A 23,967-nucleotide genomic window follows, 5' to 3' on the forward strand; every position below is an offset into this window, starting at 1 on the left:
GAGAGAGAGAGAGAGAGAGAGAAAGACAGACAGAAAGACAGGCAGACAGACAGAGAGAGGGAGAGACAGAGAGATTGAGCATGGTCAGAATGGGGGTGGCTGGTTGGTGGTGCTTTTTTTCCCCACTATAAATGATACAGTGGCACTGGAACTAAACAACATTGACTTGATTCAACTGCCCTGAGATGTTTGTACCCCACTCTACTGGCACTGAAGCATGGAGAGCACAGAGGAGACATCGAGACGAGTTTTGTTTCTTCTACAAGAGGACGACAGCAGAGAGGGACAGGTAGACACAAAGTACGAAGAAACAAATCTGCTCCTGGGCTAATCTCTGAAACCTGACTAACCACTACGGTTTACAGGGATTAAAACACGGTGGACTTGGACTACTGGGATGCTGTATCTGGCAACAGCTTGGCCAATGGAAGCAATGGGAGTCAAGAGGGACTGGAAAATGAGGCACCACATGATCTCAGTGGCTGTATAGCTGGCGTGCAGCTTGTATGCAGGCTTGAGCCTCTCACTTTAGTTTCTGAAGTTTAAAAGACTGGTTTGCTGAGTGGAACCAAGAGACTGTCTGCTCCGAGAGTACAGGCTGTGTGTGCTTAAATACTACAGCATCCAAATCATGTATTTAATCTGTACACTCTCTGGAAAAAAGGTAGATAATACCTGTGTTGCTGAATGCACGGGATCTATAGGATGCCAAAACCACAAAGGACTGAAACTGCTTCTGTCTACCAACGTGGGATAAAGCTGGAAACTGATGAGGAAAATGCTTGAAGTGTAAGGCCACGACAACGCAAAATCTCTCTCACCCCTCTGAGTTGCCACAGTTCAGGGAAATATAGTCCCCCCTCCCAGCCCCCCACCCCAACTGTGTCCTGTTTATCAGTGACATCTCAGGACCTCCATCTCTGTTGTTATGGCGATGCCGGCGGTGCCAGGGTGTTGTGGCGAGGCTGAAACTTCAGTGAAGTGGCAACTGTGTTATGATGTTACTGCCAAGACATGGTGGATGGTAAGTTTGACTTCTGACACCTGACCTCGACATTGGCTTAGACAGGTTCTTGGGTCTGATATTTAACTTTACTAAGGAGACTTGTGATTTTGCATGTTTAGCGTGAATATCTGCAAAATTTATATACTTCATGTTTCTGTTTTTTCTCAAAGCAAGCAGTCGTATTTTAAAACTATGATATCATTTCCCTCCCTTTTATCCTGCATTTGGTTTCCATTCATTCTACTATGATACAAAAATGAACTTTCGGAGACTTCAGGGTTTTTCACACCAGTATTCCATCACTGTGATAAAGTCGTCCACATTAGTTTTCCTAAAAGCAGCAGCACGGTTGTGTTTTGATGAATTGAAATTTGGCTATGTGAAACAGTCTCTGGCTGCCAGAAAATTGTCTGTGTGCTTTCTACAGCCAATTGTCAGTTCTCTGGTTTATGAATGGTGCTGACTTTGTTTGCCAGAGAAGCAGAACATTATGAGGTGTCTCTTTCAACCAAAAATTCAGTAAAAATGAATTGTAGTAAATGGGTCAAACATTCAAAATCACCGGTATGGTCCTTTAACACGGGTGTAATGTGTGTTTTTTTGGCCTTGGTAAGCACAACTGCTGCAAGACCTATCACTAGAGAGGAGACTACTGTAATAGCAGTCCTGCCTAGAAATCTGCTAGAAACAAACAAACAGCAACTCGAAATGGCTGCTTCACAGGAACGATATTAGTATAACTAAGAGATTCTGATTTTTTTTTTCACAGTTATATTATGAAATACAAAACAATTTTCTTGAGTGTTGTGGGCAAGGAGTTCCTCGTTCTGTGAACACCGCTCTCCTACTCCAGTGTTTTGTTTTCAAAAGATCAACTAGATCAACTCGAAATGGCTGCTCAAATGAACAATATTAGTGTAGCCATTCAAATATAGTATAATGTTGAGGACTGTCGCGGGACAGGACTTCCTTGTCCCGTGAACAGAGCTCTGGTTACAAGCCAGTGTGCAACCAGACAGGACGGTGGGCAGGGACTATTTGCATATTCATAGAACTGCACATTTTTAACGAGGGCAAGGCTTAGTTACGTGTAAGGCACTATGGAATTTTTTTCTCATGGAAAACTTTTAAATATGCAATATTGATGAACAGAGTATTGAACAGAGTACTGAGTTCAATAACCACACACTCAAGAAAAACATGTTCATCACTTATTTAGTTTTCAACATGATGTACGTGATATGCAGCTGGATGTTTCAGCTTTAGCCCTCAAGGCTGAGGTGCAGGTCATACTGAACTTCACTGCTGTGTCTTTGCTATGGAGAGATCAGCACCAGATTGAAGTAAAAGACGTTTATCTGACGGTGACCATGTTGGCTCTACAACAGTAGCGGCTTTTTAGGGGCTTAATAAATGACTGGAGGTGGACTTAATATAAATGTATTTCAATGATACAGTCTTTCATTTCTTCAGTAGTATATTAAAGTTATAGTATTGTGTAGTCAAACATGCATCCAAGACAAACTGAAATGCAAAATGAACAGTATTTTGCACCTCTTTTTGGCAGTGCATTCTAATTCTATAATAATTAAAAAAGTAGTCAGTGCAGCTCATACCTCCATCAGCCCTGTGCAGTTGCCAAAGTAAGTGGTTTTACATGTTGGCTATTCACCAACAGTTAATCATGCCCACCGCCAAACTCCCTAATGGCCAATCGGTGTAAAAGTGAATCAAATCGTTCTTGGTATGAGAACCAAGCTTTCCACAAAGTTTCACGATGTTTTATGAATCTGCCTGGACACACCCGAGCCATGAAGCCACACCCACTGCCACACCCTTACTCCATGACCAACCTTTCCACAAAGTTTCATGGTATTGCGTGAATTTGTTTGAAAGTTACGTGTTTCCTTTGGCCATTTGGTGTAAAAAGTGAATCAGTTCTTCCTTCCTAGCCACTTTCAGTCAGTTCATCTTGCCTATTGACAGTGCTTCCCTCAGCACCTTTTGCCACCAATCATTCATAAAAAAAAAAAAAAATCACATTGCATCAGTGTGATCTATGCCCTGTTTCACTTTGATAAACAATGTGCAGTTCACATTTTACACAACAGATGTCAGTATAAGCCTTCCCTGAGGATTAGACAGTTAAAATAACATTATGAGTCTGTCAGTGGCAAAAACAAGCACTTTCAGTGGATGTAATTAGATGGATCAACTTGCCCCATGTGATTACATTGCAGCCTATTTCATGGCTGCCAGCTGAAACCATCTACCTCAATACTGGACCAGCATCAAAAATGTTTGTCCCTATCAGTGATCTCGTTCCAAAAAGGTTAGAGTTAGGTTGAAAAATACCAGAATCATCTTTTAAATTAGTTCCAAGTGCACTTTCTATGGCAATACCTATCATCTAATTGCATAATTAGTATGTTATATAAGACTGCAGCTGCTAAGTAGAACTGGTCCATGGGATGTCCATGGCACAAACCTAAATTGTTAGTTCATACTTATATCATGTATACAATTTCTGTACTTGTTTGTGAACTACTGTACATTATAGTTATTGCATAAATAATTCATACACGTAGCCCATTATTGTCTGGCATTTAAATGAGGAAAACAGGCTCTAGACTGCAGTACAGGACACTGTGATACGAGTAAAAGTTTGCCCACTCCAAACCTCTCATTGAAATCACAGAGATTTTGTCACAGTTTTAGCAAAAGTGCCCCAAGGAAAGGGAAAAGGAGATGGAAAAAGACACAGTTACTAGGTTTACATGCACATAGGTAACCAGATAACTGTGAGTTGGTACATATGCTGTGTTACTCTAATTACTCAAAAACTCCAATTTACATGTGGTAGGTCAGTAATCAGATTTGCCCCCACCCCCACCCCCTCCATACCCTGGGCTGTAACCGCTGACGGCTGCAGGGCTGGAGCCTACGCAGAGCCACTGGAATGCACTTGACATCTGCCCTCTCGTGGTGGAGACTTCTCCCAGCTTTGCTCCTCCAGCTCGGGACAGAACTGGGTCAGACAGCTCGCTGAGTGGCAGCTATAGTTTTCCACCACTTTGTATTCGGACAAATACATGAAGCAGGATGTGGTGTTTTTTGTTTCCCTCAGTTTTCATCATTAGTAATGTTGGAATAAAATTATTAACCATTCTTCAACATCCTTGTGGAACCAAGGTTTTTTTTCCCCCTGATATGGTTTTCATCTGAGGTTTTCCTCGTCTTCAGAGAGGATCTAATGATGTTGGTACTTGTCAGGCTAGGGTAGGTACTGTAGGGAAACTAGACTTGTTCTGTCTTCTCTGCAGCCTGGTAGGTGTCATTTTAGTGTGGTAAGGTACTGCACTCGCCATAGACAATATCACTGAGTGCAAATGAAACATGACATGAACAGGGCTCAAAAATTCAGCGTGCGATTATGGGAAAATCCCGAGGAAATCCCACTGATATTTTCAAAATGAAAGCTGGTTTGCATTAACAATTCACAAGTGAACAACATTTGTGAGGGTTGCACTGTCGAGGATACATGTTTCCAAAATTTTAGATGTCTGTGTGTGTGTGTGTGTGTGTGTGTGTGTGTGTGTGTGTATGTGTAGTTCGAGACACCAGTTGTTCTCTTCACCTTGTTTGGAAGTGGACACTTCAATGAGAAGTGAGATGTTCAAAGAGAAATGAGATGTTCAAAATTAAAACAAGAACGTAACCTTTTTTCTTTTTTTTTTTGCTTGGGCCAAGAATGAGACCAGGTTTAGAGACCGCTGTGTCTGTGAGTGAGTGATCACAGTTACACAATCAGTCAGCAGACCAAAGACGATGGCTGTGTGTTGGCTACCATTGGTTGGCTGCATGTTTGACTTAATCTATTGGCTGTTGCTCTCTCAAAATGAATCGGTGCACTGCAGCTCATTTATCCACATTTATCAAACACAGATGAGAGAGAGAGAGAGAGAGAGAGAGAGAGAGAGAGAGAGAGTAACTGGTGCTGAGAAATACGCATCTGATGCAAACAGCCAAGCTCCTGCACGTCCATGGTTTTATGCTTCATGGCACATCTGCAACAACATCAACTCGAATTGGCTGCTTCACATGAACAATATTAGCATAACTAAGAGATTCGCTGATAAAAATAATTTTCATATATGCCAACACCTGATTTTTGCAGGAATATCCCTATTTTTAATCCATTGCCCATTTTAGTGAGCTCGTATTTTAGAGCTCTTATTTTCAGGGTACTTCATAACACGGGGTTAAATGTAACTCGGACCATTTACATAATTGCACATGGTCGAGCAGAGTGTAGTTCCGGTTGGTTTACCACATTGCCAGCAGACAGTCTCCTTCTAATTTTCAGCGCTTGGATGTGTTTTCATGGGGATCTATGGCAAACAGTGATTTAGTGGCATGTAAGTAAATTTCTTTACCATTCTTGTTTTTCAATTATTGAGCTGTATGTGTAAGTCCCTGAATCCTGCCTTTTATGATCTTTCTATTCTTGCCTAAAACATGTAACCAACTCACAGCAAGTGTTAGCTAGGCTTGAGAGAAGCTCACATGGCGGGGTTAGTTTTAACTAAGTCACCCATTGTGTCCAGCGAAAATTAAGTCTTTCTCTTCACAGAGTGAGACATCACTGCTTCACTCCACTGACACTGAGGAAAGGGAAGGGAACTCAAATTATTCAGGGAACTGAAACTATTCTGAGCTTTCACAATTATTCATTTGTTCATTTTTGCCTGGTACCACTGTGTTGACCTGTTTGTTATATTATACATTATGATCAGCAGATTAAAGCCTTTTTATTACATACATACAAAGTTTTCAGATTAACAATGTATATGTTGCAGCTGACCTATGCTGTTTTTAATTGCAATTTGTCAATGTCTGACGCAATGTCTTGTCAATATTCATATATATTAGATATGTGGAGCTAGAATCACTGACGTGTGGATATATTCCATCTGTCTACATCCAAAGACCCATATGGATACCTCTCCACCCATCCATGATAGATGGAAAGACAGATAAATATCCACATACCTATCTATCCATCCATCTATCATGGATGGAAAAAGATGGATAGATAGATAATATCCACGCATATCTATCCATCTATCGATCTTGCCATCCATGGTGGATGGTTAGATGAGGGATGGAATATACATCCATCATGGATAGATCCACAAACAGTGTCCACTAATAATATAAAGATAACATTGTTCTGCATTAATTGAATTCAAACAGGCTTTTCCAGCAAGAATTACCACTCACCCTCTCTCTGTTAGTTAACCCTGCCCATCGGGGAAGTTGTAACGTTTCATTTATGCCACATTTAGTGCAACTGTACAAGAACAGCAGGTCCCAGAGACAAACTTCTAAGTGTTCATTAGTAGCAGAGATGTGTATGTTGCTCGTATAAAATATAATTAACTCAAATATTTTTTAAATTGAACCAAAACCAAAATGTGTTAGGTTGTGCCCCGCCCTCCCTTCCCTTACTGTATTCTGCTCACCATAACTTATCCATGTACTTTATGTATTTGTGGTTCCCTGCCTCTTCTAGCAGCTGTAATAGCAGACTTCACCATATGAGGAGGAGAAGTCCTTGCACAACTCACCATAACTGACTGCTTAACAAGTGATTTGGCAAAAACACACAAAACCCCCCACACACACTCAGGACACTTTGCCATACCTTGGCTTCAGCTGAAATGATGCCACTGCTTTTTCACATTGTTTGTTTATTGTGTCTGTTTCTTTATCTGCTGTCTCTCTCTTTTTTTTTTTTTTTTTTTTTTTTTGCCATGTGTGCACATAAAACCCTCTCAGAAATCCAGTTTATATTCCCAAGTAATTGGGTTTCTTCAGCAACTGGGTTCCTTGAAATCAGATAACTGCTATTAAGAGGGGGATAACCCATTACTAAAGTGCATGTAAGGTACTGAGTGAGCAAGAAAGTGGGAGAATGTGAGAGGGAGCAGAGGAGAGGAGAAAGAGACAGAAAGGAAACAGTCGGTGAGAGAGAAAGGGACAAAGCCACCGAGAAAGAGGGAGAAGGGAGGCAGAGAAAGAGGAGAGAGCAGAAGGGAGGAAGAAAGGTGGAAAGGGAGAAAGATGGTCAGAGTCAGGCACAGAAAGGGAACGGAAAGAGAGAGAGGAGGTCGAGAGAGGTAGCGGATGAATCTAGCTCTATTCTCTTCTGCCGCAGCCGACCGGGCGGCGCACGGGGCGGGGGGAAGGGGGTGGACTGCCGTGGAGTTCTAGGCTTGGCGCGGGACGTTTCTGGTTTCGAGCACCGCGGATTTACCCCTGCTGGCACGCGCATAGTAACAGAAATGAATATGGAATGATAACGGCCGACAGCGTGAGATGGGCAGGCGGTGAGATCAGCTTTAACTTCCCTCGGTGGCGGCTCCGCTTCGACATGGTAGGACAAAACCTGTTCGGGTACAATAACCTGTCCGTTCCTACCAGTGTGTGGTTCGGTGTTTTCCGAAAAAAAAAAAAAAAAAAAAAAAAAAAAATCAGAAGACGCAATGCGAGAAGCAGAATGGTTGCTACGCAGTTTCAAGTGGAGCAGGAAGCGGCGGCAGTTGCCTCTGTTTATCTCCCGCTGTCCGCCAGCCCCTCTCTCTCTCCTCTCTCTCTCTCTTTTCTCTCCATCTCTTCTTTTGCTAAGCAGTGTCCAAACAGCTCGCGCTCGAGTCGAATATGTTCCGTTCCGTTGTGCCATCTCTCCCTCCTGCCAAACCCAATGAAACACATGCCAGAGTAATGCTCCCTTGCTTGTCTGCAAAGGTACACACCTGGTGGAACATGAATTGATAGCTAGTGCGAATGATCCGGACCCAGCCTCCAATTCGGCATACATCCGATACGGCAAGAATGGCTTATTCCAAAAAAGTCACAACTTTTAGAATTGGTTCGTCCATTATTCCCACGGTCATCTTCTGACAAAATACACAGGGAAAGGCGGAAGCGAACGGCTTGAACCGATTGTAAAAGTTGATGTTTCACTGAAAAAGGTGCTGCGTTGGTGGATTATATTTATGCCGAATTAATCATAACATTACGGCGATTCGCAGTGGGTTTTAAGTCCAGTCCTATGAGGTGAATACGTTGGTCAGTAAAGAAGGAAACGTTTAACTGCCTGAGTTTTGGACTAATTTTGGAAGTAGCCTGCATCCACTCCGCGCTGAGCAGGACATAGTGGGGCTTTTCGCTCTCTGCCCTACCGCCAGCCGTGGCTCTGTCCCCGTGCGGCGAGTGAGGAGGCCGGCAGCCCGCTGCCTTGGTTGTAGCTGACACTGCGAGCTGTGGCGGCGGAAAGTTGTTGAGTTTTTAGCGGTGCAGGGAACGCGGAGCAGCAGGCCCGCTGTCCCCCTTCTGTTTTGTTCGTCACGCGTTACGGCGGAAGGCCAAGTTGAAGTTGAGCTGAAGCCTCCGTTTCCCCGTGTGTGTGTGTGTGTGTGTGTGTGTGTGTGTGTGTGTGTGTGTGTGTGTTAGTCAGTCAGTCAGTCAGTCAGCAGAAAATGGCCGCAGTTGGAGCCAGCGGGCAGAGTTAGAATGGCAGACCGACAGAGGGCCTCCTGTCCCGGACACTGGCAGAACAGTGAGCCGCTGGAATAAACACACACTGATCCCCGTGCTGGTTAAGACAGCTAGTGTTCCAGTAACTACAGTCTTAGTGGAAACACACACTGGGAGAAACCAACTGCAGTTGTCAGCTGAGCCACTTGACATGAGCTCTGATTTCATAGATAGCAAGCTGGCCTTGTTTATTATTGCTCCTCCATCAACATCAGCTCAGTTATATTCGAGAAGCACAAAGATAAAACTCAAGAACACACTCTATTTATCACTATTTTCAGAGATATTGTGGAGGCTAAACCCTTCGAAACTCAGTCTACACACCTTTTCAGGATGAAGTAAATCTTAATTACTCAAAGCTATTGTAACTGCAAAGTTATGAAAATACAATTACCTTCTGTTTCTGTTGTTGACCGTTTGCCTTCTCATAGGTTATCTGTATTTTAATTAAAAACGACAGGACATAATCAGAGCATACAAGTAAGAATGACAAGTGATCTTGCAGTGACATCTTCACAACCATGAAAAGGAGTTTGTAAACTTTTCAAAGAAAAGTGTGAAACACTACTCACGTTTTTATTACTGTTGTCATTGTTATTTGTAGTAATTGTAGTAATTGTGGTAGTAGTTGCAATAGTTGGAATATGTTTCTTTATTAGTTAGCCTACTTGTTGAAGTTACTGTGAGAGGATCTGTCATTTTCACCTCAGTAGGAGCAAGGATAGTTTGGGACAACACCTTATATTTCAACAAAACCGCTGCTAAGGATATGTTAGTAGCAGCAGGTATAAGTGGCTCATGTATGGCCTGAACATCACTGTTTGGTTTACCAATAATTTGGGATAGGAATTTTTAGTAATTTATGAGTGGAATACTCGGTTAGATAAAAAACACTTACTTCATTAGTTGAAAACAATGAGCAGTCAAACATGTGCATGAAATTTATGTTGTACTTTATTCCTTTTTCCATTCTTTGTGTTATGTGGCAAGTAACATTTGGCAGCTGTTTAAAACAACGAGCCGACATAAGGAAATCATCATCTTTTAAAATGCACCATTGCACACACCTTGTGGTGCTATATTTTATGTAATTTGTCAAAGTATTGCAGTCAGTAATGAAAATAAGGCCAAAGCCTTTTATAGGCTATACCTGATCATTTTTACTATTTCGCATGTTCTGGCTGAGAAACATTTTGATGTCAACATGTTGTGGTAACAGTCAGCTTAAGTCAGTTTACATTAAGGACTGCTGTGAGAAAACATTCTCTGCGGGCACAAAGCAGCAGGCACAAGAAGGCACCGTGTAATATTTTGCAAGCGTTGCGCCAATTTCATGGCACAGAGTCAGTGCACGAGCCAGGCTAGTATTTAGCACGGTGTTTCCACCATCAAGTGTAGCCTAAACCAGAGCAATGGTGCCACTCAATTGATTCAGTAATAGTTGTAAGATTCAGGTGAGGGAGTTGAAAGGAGGATCAGGTTTTTGTATTCTGTCTTGGACAAATCACTTTACAAATTTTGAGCAGCATTTTACTAGTCAAGCAGATGGTGAGATAATCAGTACCTAATTAATCAATTACTTGTGCTCACCCATAATAGGAACTAATATAATAATGATAATAGTACTACTACTGATAATGACAATAATAATAATAATAATGATAATAATAATAATAATAATAATAATAATAATAATAATAATGATAACTAGAGGGGCCTAAATTTCCACTAAATTTCCTGCAGTCAGGTTGTGTTAGTTTGGAAAAGTAGTTGAAGCAGTAGTATATGTAATCAAAGTTGAAGTGCTTTAAGCAATAGTTGAAAGTAAATGGAACTTGAAGTAATCAAAGCAGTTGAACGAATTAAAGAACCTGAAGCAGTACTTGAAGTTGTTAAACTGGTTGAAATATGTCAAGCAGTAGGTAAAGTGGGCTAGCTGAAGCTGTAGTCTAGTCATTTGATTAATTAGAGCTTAAGAACCTAATTTCATAATGCCCCTTTGTAATTAATAAATTAAAGAAAAGCTAAAAAGCCTGTATTTGTACTAAAGTAGTAGTGGATTGATTGGTAGTAGAAGCATTAATAGTAGGCTAATGTCAGTAGATGTAGTAGCAGTAGTAGTTGGAATAACTACAGAAATAGTAGTTTGTAGGGAGCAGTGAGGATAGTGGTATGAGTTTAGTAGTTTTAGTATCAGCAGTAGTACAAACTAGGAAGTACAAACTAGTAGGCTAGTAGCAGTAGTAGATAGTTGCAGTAGTGAGCAGCATAGCAGCTGCAGTATTTGCAGTAGTAGTTCTTGAGAGGAATGCCCAGTAGTTAAAGTAGCTGCAGCAGCACATCTATGTGGTTGGGTGCTGGGGTTTAGTTGGTGGTTTCTGGGACATTTCCAAGTGGTCACTACCATACAAGGTGATTGTTGGGCTGTATTTAGTAGGATGCTAGGTGGTACTTCGTCATTACTAGAGTGTTACTGGGTTGTATCACTAGGTCATCGCTAGGATGTGTCTAAGTGGGTGCTAGGGTATGCTAGGTCATTGCTAGAGTGTTTTTAGGTGGTTGCTAGGTGTACTAGGTCATTGCCAGTATGTTTCCAAGTGGTTGGTAGGGTGTACTGGCTCCTTGTCACTAGTCTGTTTTGAGGTGGTCACTAGAGGTTTTTTTTTAGGTGTTTACTAGGATGTTTTTACATTGTTGCTTGGTGTTTACTAAGGTATTCTTAGGTGGTTGCTAGGTTGTCCTAAGTGGCTGCTCTGGTGTTCCTAGTTGGTTGCTAAGGTATGCAGGGTGGTTGCAAGGGTGTAGCAGATCATAGTTAGGGTACTGCAGCAGTAATAGCAGTAGTACTTTAATAATAATAGTAGTAGTTTTCTAGGTTGTACTAGTTCATTGTTAGTGTAGTTCTAGGTTATTAGAGTGCTTTGCTGAGGCAAGCACACCAATGAAACTTTATTGTGTTTTGGGGGCAATAAAGAGTGTCACTGTTGTAATAAAGAGTGTCACTGTTGTTTGGCAGCAGGTTTTGGATATAAGCGCTGTCATGATAGCAATAAAATAAGTTTTATTTTGAGGTTATGGAAGTCTCATTCATAGCATGACAGTACCCCAAGTTTGTCCTTACTACCTTGCTACCTTGGTGTTCTTTGGTGGAAGAAGATTGTTAAACAGTTGAATAGTTTTTAAAGGTAGAAATGTTACTGAGATAAGTGGTGCTTTGTGTATTGGATGTCATGAATTTTGCTATACTATGTTTGTTTACCCATAAGCAAAACAATATTAAGTTGTGAGATTTCTTAAACAAGGTTTGGCATTATGACTCACCAGACAAGACAAGGCCATAAGGACGTATCGTTATCGCATGTAACACCTTAGCTGAACTGGATTAACCCATGAGGCATCATGTGGAGTCTGAGGGGGCTTATGCACCCCTATCCCTTATGCAGCCCATAACATATTGTATAATGCTGTGAATGTAAAGATAATCCTGTGATGCAGTGATAATAATGTGATAATGTTCACGTTGCGTGGCCAGTTTGGGGAGGCAGCCCAGCAGCTGCTGTGGCTTTAAGCCGATGGGTTGTACTCATAACGTCATTACAGTCCTCTCTCTCTCTTGTATGCCTCGCCTCCCTCCTCTCCTTCCGTCTCTAAATGACAGCCCGCCTGGCTCTGTTACACCCCCAGCCTAAAAATTGTTATTCCAAACTTACTCTGGCTTTTTTTTTCCTGTGCACTGGGGATTTTTACACGGCCTCAACTTTTCTGGTGTGTCATCATTTCTGGAGTTAACGCAGTGGAGTCATCCAAGGCAACCAGAGCTCTCTCATATCTAGATTTCTCAAAAACCCAGTTAAACGGCCCAGGAAATTCAGTCTGTAACCTACTGATACCGCTGAGGAACTGAGCCAGTGGAGAAGAAGCACTATTTGATTCTGCCAGCCCCACTGAAGGAACTGTGGAAATTGAATTCTTCACTCGAGGAATATTTTGTGCTAAAGTAAAGCCTGGTTTTATTCTGCTCATTCTCGTCAGTATGATGTTTTCTCATCTCTCTCTGTCCCAGGTAACAAGACTGTGCATCTCTGTTGCTCTGGTTGAGTTGTTCTTAAAAAAAAAAAAAAAATCAACACGTACCAGGAGATTTCTGTGACAAATGGGCTATATAACTAAATCTGACTTGACCAGTTACAGCTGGTCATTGTATAGTGGAGAACAGGCAGTGATGTGAATCAGAGAGTGAAGTGCAGTGTGGAGTCAAGTCAAGTTTATTTGTCTGTGACTCTGTACCAGATCTACAGGGCAGTAGCGGGCTTGAAGTCACTATGTGCTTGATAGTTGAAGCAGATTGAAGAAATGTTTGAAACATACACACTGCATTGCAATTCTGTCATTAGTAGCTTGTCTGCAATTAGTGTTTGTGTGTGTTTGTGTATGTCTTCAGGGATGTAGCAGTAAAATAAAGGCTGGATAAGTGCTAGTTCATGACAGCAGCTTCATCACAGGCCCCGCTAATATGGGCTAGAAATGTAGAAAAATATTTTTCATTTCCATTCTTCGGTTATTATTGCTCTACCATACACTTTACATACTTTTTGTGGAGGTTAATTGCTACTTTATACTGCCAGTGCTATTGCAATGATCTGTTTTTCCATCTGTCTGTCTTGTCCATACAAAAACAAAATGAAATCTAAATTGACAGGGTCCAAGCAGCATAACTTAAAAAATTCATAATAAGTTAACTGTTAGGGATAAAATTCCTCAAAGATCACACAATGTTCTGCTCTTATCAGGTGTATTGTCAACAATTTTGGTGAAATTGATCAAACATTGCATGCACAGAGTAGCCTACTACTTATAGTAAGATAGTCAGTGTCACCGAGGAATCATCATTTGACATATCTGAACACTATTTGAAACATATGGTGTCTAGTATCTAAAGCAGGGATGGCAACAGTCCAGCATGAAAAGTCAAAAACAAAAAAAACAAAAAAACAAAAAATAAAAAAAATAAACCCACACCATTGCAAAGAGCCACACAACACATGAACACATGCATGCCCACACAACAGCAACAGTGACTGAGCATAATCACATAGCCTAACAGTTTTCATGTGTTTTTTTTTTTTTTAAATCTTGGTTTACTCAATGGGACACCCGGCAGTCTTTGTTTTGCACAGTTCTTGTCACATCTGCCTTGTACTCAGTTGTGGCCACTTGAAGCAACTCTTTCACATGTGTGTCTATAAGAGCAGAGCAATGTTTTGGCTTCACTTGTTTCAGTGTAGAAAACACTGACTCCCAGATGTAAGTTGATCCAAACATTAACATTATCTTGAGTGCTGTCTGTGGACACAGTTTTCAGGATTCTCAACAACAGTTGTGTTTCTTTTAGGCCGATGCCATGTGTCCTGTCTCGGCACAATGTCAAGCAGCTCTTCCTTAATTGTGCAGTCGTCTGACACAGACTGTAAAAATATTGCCAACTGTGGCTTATCTTGAACGTGGCAAGACTCATCCAAAGCAATGCTGAAATACTGGCATTTCTCAAGATCCGTATATAACTGTATTTCAACTGTTTGTTAATATGAAATATTGTGCGAGCACCGCTGCAGGTGTGCCGCAGAACACTGCAAATTGTCATTTTCATTTTGTGCCCAGTAGATTTTGAGATATCAAAGTCTAAGGTTGGCACTACAGGGAAGGAATTGGGGTCATCAAAATCAGAGGGAAAGTGTGAATGCCCTCACCAAATAAATGCTAATTAGTCTTAGTGATATCTCATGAGCAGGTTTCATCCTGAGATGGTATTAAAGGAAAGGTAATGGTAACACCAGCAATGATAGAGTTCATTCTCTGAGAAGCATTTGTATGCTGAGCAAATTACTCGGAGGTCCACCTATTTCCTTTGAAATATAAAAATCAATTGTTTGGCCAGAGGGTGGCCCTGGAGGAAATGCTACAGGTCACCACAATTAACAGGAATCTTCCTTTCGGAAGTATGAATGCACTTAACAAATATCTCAATAATCCACCAGTTACTTTTTGTTATTTCTTGTGTGCACGTTAGATTTTTTGGCCTGAGGCTGGCGCTATTTGAGTCATCAGTTTGACAGGGTTCATCCTCAGGGGAGCATGAACATGTTCACCAAATTTCATGTCAGTCTGCCCAATAGATTTTGAAATTGACTTGGAGTAAAGTGTTGGATGGATGGTGGACCAACCCAGAGCGCAGTTTATCTGTCCCACCTGAAAGTGAGGGCAGAAATACTTGACAGGACTTGGATCAAACATAAGAAAGAATAAACAGTTAATCACTCAGCCATGAAATTTTAATTTGGCGATTTGTGCAAAACGTTTCAGTCAGCATTTCAGACACTCTGCAGATTATGTAAGGCTTCACTTGAAAATACATCGTTACAGTAGTTCAGCCTGCTGGAAATAAAAACATGCATGGGTTTTTCAGTATCGGCCTGAGAAAGACATGGTTTAACTCAATGGTTTAGGAAATGTTTTAACTGTGACGATATTCCTTAGATGAAAAAAAGACAGCTTTTGTGATCTATCCTACGTGTCTTTCGAAATTCAAACTGGGTCAAAAACCACACCAATGATTCTGGTTTGGGGCTTGATGTTAAATGCCAGGAATCTTAACATGGAACACACTTTCTGTCTAACTGGTGCCACAACATTATCCTTGTTCAGTTGCAGGAGGTTTTCTGACAAATCGTGTCCACACCTTACAGTGTCTGTTGTTTATTCATTCGAAAAGTGTCTGCTCCCCAAAAGAACACTCGATCATAGAAAAATATATAGCAGAAGCCCACACTCGGGATGAACAAAGACGCTGAACAGGACATGGCTCAAAAAATTCCACAAAGAGAAGCCTTCTGGATACATACTCTGGGCACTATGCCTCTACAAATAACTAGTTAAAGCTTGCTGCCTTTTTAATATAAATTAAGTGGCTTTTGATATGAATTAAGATGTTGGTTTTGTAACATACTGATGAACTATATTTAGAATCATGCCATGTTTTCCAGGGAGCACTTGCCCAAAAGTTTATTTCTGCTTCTGTCAGGGTAGCAAAGTCATATTATGCAGATATTTTAGAAATGGAAATATTCCGTTGACTGTGATATTGTTGATGATGTCACTGCTTATGATAAAGATGCCAGCCACATAATTCAATTTGTTACTTGAATGGCAAATTTTGGTGTGCATCCATCTACCAGAGTCAATTTTTTTGTAATACATGCATATATTTTTTGATAGGCTAATTTAAAAAAAAAACAAAAAAAAACATTTTTGAGGTCTTTGGTGCCTAGGTCTAGTAAAAATAATGCACTTATTGAAGTGTGCCATTAATTGATTGTGATGATGATGTCACATGTTTCTGGGAGAGGCTGTTAGAGACTGTGTAATGTAGATGTTTTCCACCTCTTGTAATCTACCTGTCAGATAAACCAATTTAAAACTGTAGCTTCCAGACAGGCTAACACAGCTCCAAAAGTCTAGAGTGTTGTGATTAACAGCATGGGAAGGAAAACTTAGTTCTAGATGAGCTAAAATTGACAACTTGCCATCATCCAAGTTCATTCTCAGGTTGTTGGCAACTTTCACAAGGGAGCGGCCATAGTTCTGTGATGAGAACAAAAGCCAGAATGGAATTTCTCTAAAATGTTATGGAGTAAGGATAAGAGTTAAGCTGTGTAAAAAAAGTTATTGCAATTATTCTGCAAAGGGAGGATAGAATTGAAATTGGTCTAAAAATAATATGAGCCAAAAGATAAAGATTACTTTTCTTAAGTTGGCAGTTTCTAGTGCACCAAGGATACCAGTGAAAAGGGACTGGTAGACAATTGCCAGCATGTCATCCCCAAGACAATCAAAAACTCTGTTAAAAAAAAAAAAACTGGATGGGATAGGATCAAGAGAGCATATTGAGAATTCTTCTTTTATAAGCATCTCCCTGTCAACAGCAGCAAACTGGCTCAAGGCCTTGTCAAAAGTATTGAGAGAGCTCCCAGACAGGAGCTCACAAACTATATTGTTATCTCTAAGGAAAACTGCAAAATCATCACACTTACATGTGGAGAAAGTGTCAGGACAGCTTTTTGGAGCAGGATCCAAGCGCTTGTTAATTGCTGTGAAAAGTACACAAAGATAAGTCTTATTAAGTTTAAAAAAAAAAAAAAAAAGAAGTAGGATGGTCAGCCATTTCTTATCGCTCTGTTGAAGAGGGAGATGTTCTTTATAAATATTGCGATGGACTTGTAAATTAGATTTTTAGAGTTCTTAGAGTTTTTAGAGTTCCTCTGTAGGTCATTGAGGCTGTTTAGGTGCCTAATAAACATCGTAGATGTTTCACAGACAATACATTTCTCAATAACATCCCACTGTAAGATGTAAGGAAGCTGAAATGGAAAAAAATATGTACCTAAAATGTTGACCTTGCTTGGTGTGTTGTCTCTGCTGACTGTCTGTGCAAGCCTGTGTCGACACGCTTATTTTTATGCAGTTACATCTAGATCCTTAAACACTTACCTTAACTTTCCTGAGATATCCCTTTATGGGGAGGCAGGGCAGGACTGGGGTATCAGGTGGCTGGCACAAGGTTCTTTTTCGCAGAAAAGGGTTGTGTTGACTCTCTGAGCACTCTCTGTGTGTTTTTCTCCAGTACTGAGGCAGAGGGATGATGGAGGGAATAAAGTATGTTGGCACCAGGCACCTTAGCTCCTGACCTGTTAGAGAGAAATCCATTCAGTCTGAACCATTTTATACATTCCTAGAAAAGACTGAAATTGTCTATATAGTTCAGTCTTTGCAGTGCTTAACCCTAAATGCCAGTAACCGAGAGAAGTGTTAAGCACCAATATGAAATGTTGGAGCAGGACCTGACACAGAAACCTGAAGTGGCAGTTAGCTGAGGGGCAACTTCATATTACTCCAGGTGCATGGAATATGAAATAACAACAGAAGACAGAGTCCAGCAAGACTAGGGTAAGAAAGAGAGACCAAATAATTTGGTTTTGCTGAAACAACTTTACATTATTACATACATTCTTGGTTGGAGAGCTCCTCTTACACATTGCATCTGTTTTCCAACCAAATGTCTAATGTTGGGGAAGAAGGAGGGAGATTCTTTGGTTTATTTTTTCCCCAGACTACATAAGTTTATAGCTTCAGGTTTGAGGCTTCAGGTGGAGAACACGCCATGGACTGCTGTGGACATGCGTGCTGGATGAGCTAGTAATTTGGGTCAGGATCGGTGGTGTGGGTCTGAGTGTCAGATGTGGTTTGGGCCAGAACAAGGAAGAGAGCCCTTGTAGCTGATGTTTCCACCTCAACTACTCTGTTGGACCCACAGTCTGTTCTGCCAAACACAGCTGCAATTTCAGTTTGCCTTTCAGCAGCAGGATGATTAACATCAAAGTCCGCTGCATGAGTCACCGTGAGAATCCTGTATCTGGTATTGAGTAGAGATTCTGCCCTGGAGTTCAGGTATTTTGCAGTAGCTTTTGTTCCAGCAATTTATAAAGTTGGCACAGTCAGTGCACTTGGATGAAGGAGAGGACAGACATGGCATCCTGTAGGCAGTGGTAGAAAAAAAAACATACAAATGTCAATAACTAAAAAAAACAAGCCCTGAAGATGGCTCTAAAGTGTCTGTACAAATTAAACCAAATGATCTTTTGACAGTTTTCAGACTAGAGATAATTGTTTAGAGTTCAATTGTTCTATAAGATATCTTGCAGAGCTACTCCAGAATGACTCCGTGTTCACAAAAAAAGAGTGTAGAAGAAAAAAGTTATAAAGCCAAATATGAAGGCCTGACACTAAATTTTTACCATCACAATTTCATGTTGCTGGGAAAAAATACTGCCATTATTCTTGTCATGATCATTTTAGTGGCCTGTATGGTCCATGCATGTGCCATGCATATTTCCTCCCTGCTTTCACTTGCTAAAAACCTTCGAAATGGTACTGAGTAAGCATGAAGAGCAGAAGAGTTTGTTTATGGTGGTGAAGGCCAACATTTTCTGTTGTCAAATGACATGATGACATTTTTATTAAGAATTAAGAAAATAACCTTGTGGCTCTGTATTTTATAAAAAATATCCTTGTTTGGTTTTGGTTTCAAGTGTTGTCATTTCAGAAAACTGAATGGTTAGTCAGATTGAGAATCCTGAAAGACAACACGCTGATGGTCGTTATGAAGATAAGCTTTAAACCAAAGCAGAGCATTTTGAGTTATAGCGATAGAATAGAGCTTATCAAGGAGGAGGCTGTGATCAATTATATCACAAGCCTTGGTAAGGTTATGTCTGTCCTTTATATCAGTACTACATGTCTACAAAAGGAAATGTATACCTTAATTCTTCAGAATCATTACTATAATCCATGATGATAAACATGACAATAAACTTTTCAGGCATATGCATATGCATGTGCCATTTCATCACTTGTACAGCAGTTTTGTCTTACAGTTTGGTTGGCTGAATTTCTCTCGTTGAAATAACCTTGTTATTTATAGACAATACCAAGTATTGTCTTTCATTAATGGTTAATGGGATGATAATGGCAACTTATAATCATAATCTAGAAATTTATCCACATACCCCAACTTTGTGTGTGTATTTACTGTTATTTATCCCCCTTTATGTCTCTCTGTCCATCTATCTATCATGTAGGATGAGTTTCATCCGTTCATTGAGGCCCTGCTGCCCCAGGTCCGTGCCTTCGCCTACACCTGGTTCAACCTCCAGGCCAGAAAAAGGAAATACTTCAAAAAACATGAGAAAAGGATGACTAAAGAAGAGGAGAGAGCTGTCAAAGATGAACTCCTTGGGGAGAAAGCAGAGGTAGGATGGACTGTAGATCGGTGGATTATAGAAATAGGAGTTTTTAGTTTGTTTCGCAGTTTGAATATTGACATGAATTTTTGATTTGATGTGAAAAGTCATGGTAAATGTTTGTATATGGAGTAACACCACTCTTACAACATAAGTAATCCCCAGTTACACCAATAGGCCTGATCGCATGGCAGAGCACATGCATTGTGATGAGAATTGCGATGGGTAGAAAAATCAATGCAGCAGGTAGAAATGTCATCACATCAGGCAGAGTCATTACCATGGGGATAAGTAACATTACTGCAAATAGAAACATCATCACCATGGTAGAAATGTCATCATCCAAGAGTTGTTATTATGATTAAAAATATCATGGCTGCCGGTAGAAACATCATCAGCATATGTAGAAATTTTACTTATCATCACTGCGCATAGACATAGAAATGCTACATCATGATCAGAAACATCACTGCTAGAATTAGAAATGTTACCACCATGGGTAGCGGGTCATCCACACACACATTCAGTCTGGGGGAACTTTTCTCCTCTCCTCCACATGTGATACCAGATTCTGAACTTGGCTATATAGGAGGTGCCAAAATAGTGCCTTTAGTATTGTAATTGCCTACTTGTGTTTGACAGCTGCAGAAATAGCTGCAGTAATATTTTTTGTGCAAGCACTACTGATTTGCATAATAAAATCCTCATAGCCATTTGAGGGCAACAGGACGGGTAGATGCATTCCATCTGCAGCCTCACATTTGAAGGTTGCTGTGTCAATTTCCAAAGCATTGTGCAGTTGCACCTCATCCAATGGAGTACTTTGTTTAAATCTTGCACAATCTTCCAGGCTGTTACAAATGAATTTGTGCTTTTGTGGTTGGCTATCACGAGATGGGCCAAATGCTCTCTGACAGCACTGGAACATTTGCTAGTACCAGATACCTCTGATCAGTCGTAAAAGTCATGAAGGCCCCAAAAAGACCAACTTCATCTATTCATGCTAATATTTTTTCTTATTAATACTTTTCTATTTCCAGGTGAAACAGAAGTGGGCCAGCCGTCTTTTGGCCAAGCTACGAAAGGACATCAGACCTGAATGCAGAGAAGACTTTGTCCTGTCGATCACAGGGAAGAAGGCAGCTTGCTGTGTCCTATCGAATCCTGATCAGAAAGGCAAGATGAGACGCATTGACTGTCTCCGACAAGCTGACAAGGTAAATTCAAAACCTTTTTAATACTGCTAGGTTTTGACCCATTCAGACACACATGCACACACTGATGGCAGAGGCTGCCATTCGAAGTGCCAAGCTGCCCATCATGAGCAGTTAGGGATTTTGTGTTTTGCTCAAGGACACTTTGACACACTCTCTGAAGGTACCAGGGATTGAACCAGGAACCAGGAGTCTTTTACCAGATGACTGCTGTACCTTTGGAGCCATGCCACCCCAAATACTGTATATATACTGCAGTATTGTACAGTGTTTCATTGTTGGCTACTCATGGTTACTCCAGTTTTTCCCCCTCACCCTAAGGCCTAGCCTAGGTCATCATCATAGACCCATCTATTGAGAAGCAATAAATTCATTATAACTTTCCAATTTATGTGGAAAATCTACGTATTTTCTTTGCATTATGGTGCTAAAGATTGCTGGAAAATTGCTTAAACAAATTGTTACTAATAGATCTTTTTCACAGCAGCCATTTTGGCATGAAATAGCAGGTTTACACAGGTGTTACTAATGACATTAATGAAGGTTGGATTCTGTTTAAGTGTATCACAGCCTCTTTGTCAACAAATGTCAAGTGTATGCTCCAGCCATCCTAGCTGTGTGCAACTAAGCTAGTAGTCCATATAAAGTAAATATAAAGATAATGTCTTTCAAATACAAGCACAATCAGTCGAGCGTGAGGATGAGAAACAGAGAAAGAAGCATGAAACACTGGATGTTTTTAAAGTCAACAGAGTTCTACAGATACGACCTACGAGCTACAACCAGGGCAAAATGTTGCAACCAGTTAGCCGCATAATACTACTACTATTACCACTACTACTAATTATTATTGTCCACTTTATTTACCGCAGCAGTGTCTGTTACCACCCACAGTAATTTCATGATGTAGCCTAATTGGTCCTGTTTTTTAAAAACTGCGATTGCTTTCTGTGGTGCTGAAAGATTTTTCAGCAGTTTGCCTCATGTATATGTCATAATTAAATTCTGTCTTTGCTCATGAAAATAGATAGATTAGGTGTTCAACAGATTAGATTTTACCACTAGCTTCAGTGATTTGACCCTTTAATTTATATAGGCATAGAAATCAAGTGCTTGTGCCTCTGAGTTGAATATGATTCAGTGATTCGTTAAGTTTGGGTCAAAGGCATACATATTGACCATATATTGTCCTGCTATTAAAATTAGTCATTAGCCAGCCACTCATGCACCTGTGATATCATGGTTATGATGCAGCTTAATCAATATTACAGAATACTCTTCACAGGCCCCCTGTCCTGCAAGTTTTTGTTCCAGCTCTACTCTTCCACACGTTCATGCCTGCCCTGTTCAGGTAGATCTGTTTCTTCTGCTCAACCAGCCAGAAAAAGACACAGTAATTGGATTGGGATTGTGCAAGAGCAGAGCTGGAACAAAACTTTTTCTCATTAAAATACTATATACAAAGTTCTGCTGGAATGATGTTTTTCCTTGTGTTACTCCAGAGGACCTGCCTATTACTCAGGGTCTTTGAGACTTGTGCCAGCCACGCCTCTGACTCTGACTCTGGAACCTGCACTTGGTAGCTTGCAGCTGCTTAAAGACTTTGTGTTGGCTGACCTTAATATTGAGGGTTGTAAAGTGTCAGATGAATGGAAGGGGAGACTGACCGGGCCTGTGTTGACTTACCACTCTCCTCAAAGGACAAGTTGGTGTGCATGAGGCACGGGACTTTGTTCACCTTATCTTCCCCACTGATCACCATCACTTTTGGCTGTCCTACCACCATGTCCATCCAGCCCCCTCCATGAGCAAAGGAGAGTCAAGGACTCTGGGGGCCGGCAGAGAGCTGGGCCCTTTCATGGGCTGAACCCTGAGAATTGGTTTCCTGCTTGTAAGATGGCATTTGATGATCTAAAAAGTGCACTTCATAACAGTGCAGTGCTCGCACATTGAGATTTTGACAGGCTATCCGTCCATTCTTGCTTCCCTTGATGGTCTGGGTCGGGTCTTGTCCCAGGTGCCTGTGGGCAAGGAGAAACCACAGCCTATGCTTTTGCAAGTAAATCTCTTGGATCACTGCAGCTCTGAGATCCCATGCCATGTTAGTCCGAGGCTTCAAGATACCTAGTTACCATGCATTACTGCGAGGCGGTCTCGCAGAAGTCTTGGTGACAGACAGGATGTAAGCAGCATCAACAAACTATAAGATAGGGTTGCAAGCAGGTGGGAAGTAGCCACGAACCTCATCCCTCTAACTACTGCAGTACTGCACTGGACACGTTACAACACCCTGTGGTCTAGGCTGCACACATACAAAAGGAGTTACATATAAACACACCAACTCACACCAAATGTCTATTAAACAAAAATTTGAATAAATTGTATACAAAAAATGTGTCAAATGGTGGAAAAAATCGATAAAACCTTCTTATGGCTTGACATTAGCAAATCAAAATGTTTCAAGACCAAATAAACAACTTAACTTTTCCTGGAGTCAAGGTGTTTGAATCAGTGTAAACACTGAGCCTGGGGTATTAATCGTGATGGTGAATGCCATTGTTTGTCTTATCCTAGGTGTGGAGGTTAGACCTGGTGATGGTTATCCTGTTTAAAGGAATCCCATTGGAAAGCACAGATGGAGAGCGGCTGGTGAAAGGAGGCCAGTGCTCCAACCCCGTCCTCTGTGTCCAGCCTCAACACATCTCTGTCTCCGTCAAAGAGCTGGACCTCTACCTGGCTTACTATGTACAAGAGAGAGGTATGTGTTAACATGTGTTAACACACACACACACACACACACACACACACACACACACACACACACCATAGGATTGTTCATTGTTCATTGGTAATATTCTTTTTGTGTAGTCTCCCTACATCTGCCATTGTTTGTGTTAATTTATTAACTAATTTCCCAGAATTTTTTGTTCACAGATTTATTATTTATGTAAAATAATGAATTAACATGGGTGCGCAATTTAATAAAGAATAATTGCACACACTTGCCATAACAAGTTGAATTTAGGTCATTACATAATTGCATTGATTATTTACTTTAATTAGACTTAATGTTTGTTGAATCAAGATTCTAATTAGTTTTGATAGTAGGATGGGAGAGATTTTTAAAATTAATTTTAATTGTGTTATTTAATTTATTTATTTAGTTATGAATTTACTTTACTTCAAAAATGCTCAAGGCATTGTCTTACTGACACTTTGATGGCGTTATTATTTTATTATCATTACTGTTATGAAGAAACAGTGGATGAGGAGTGAGTTCTAATGTCATTTT

General features: G+C 40.6%; 1 protein-coding gene across 2 annotated transcripts in view; it reads left to right on the plus strand.

The window, feature by feature from the left end:
* Positions 1-7,157: 7,157 nt before the first annotated feature.
* Positions 7,158-23,967, plus strand: part of nfic (nuclear factor I/C) — a 48,371-nt gene continuing 31,561 nt past the window's right edge. The window contains exons 1-4 of one of the 2 annotated variants that reach the window (XM_030048941.1): positions 7,158-7,445; positions 19,300-19,470; positions 20,502-20,678; positions 23,250-23,433. In XM_030048941.1, coding sequence (XP_029904801.1) covers positions 7,365-7,445; positions 19,300-19,470; positions 20,502-20,678; positions 23,250-23,433 — 613 coding nt within the window. In that variant the 5' untranslated portion in view covers positions 7,158-7,364. Of the gene's footprint in view, positions 7,446-12,116; positions 12,672-19,299; positions 19,471-20,501; positions 20,679-23,249; positions 23,434-23,967 lie in introns of those variants that run through there. The other variant, XM_030048942.1, reaches the window with a different exon arrangement.

This window comes from Myripristis murdjan, chromosome 4 (genome assembly GCF_902150065.1).
Source record: "Myripristis murdjan chromosome 4, fMyrMur1.1, whole genome shotgun sequence".
NCBI classification, from domain to species: domain Eukaryota; kingdom Metazoa; phylum Chordata; class Actinopteri; order Holocentriformes; family Holocentridae; genus Myripristis; species Myripristis murdjan.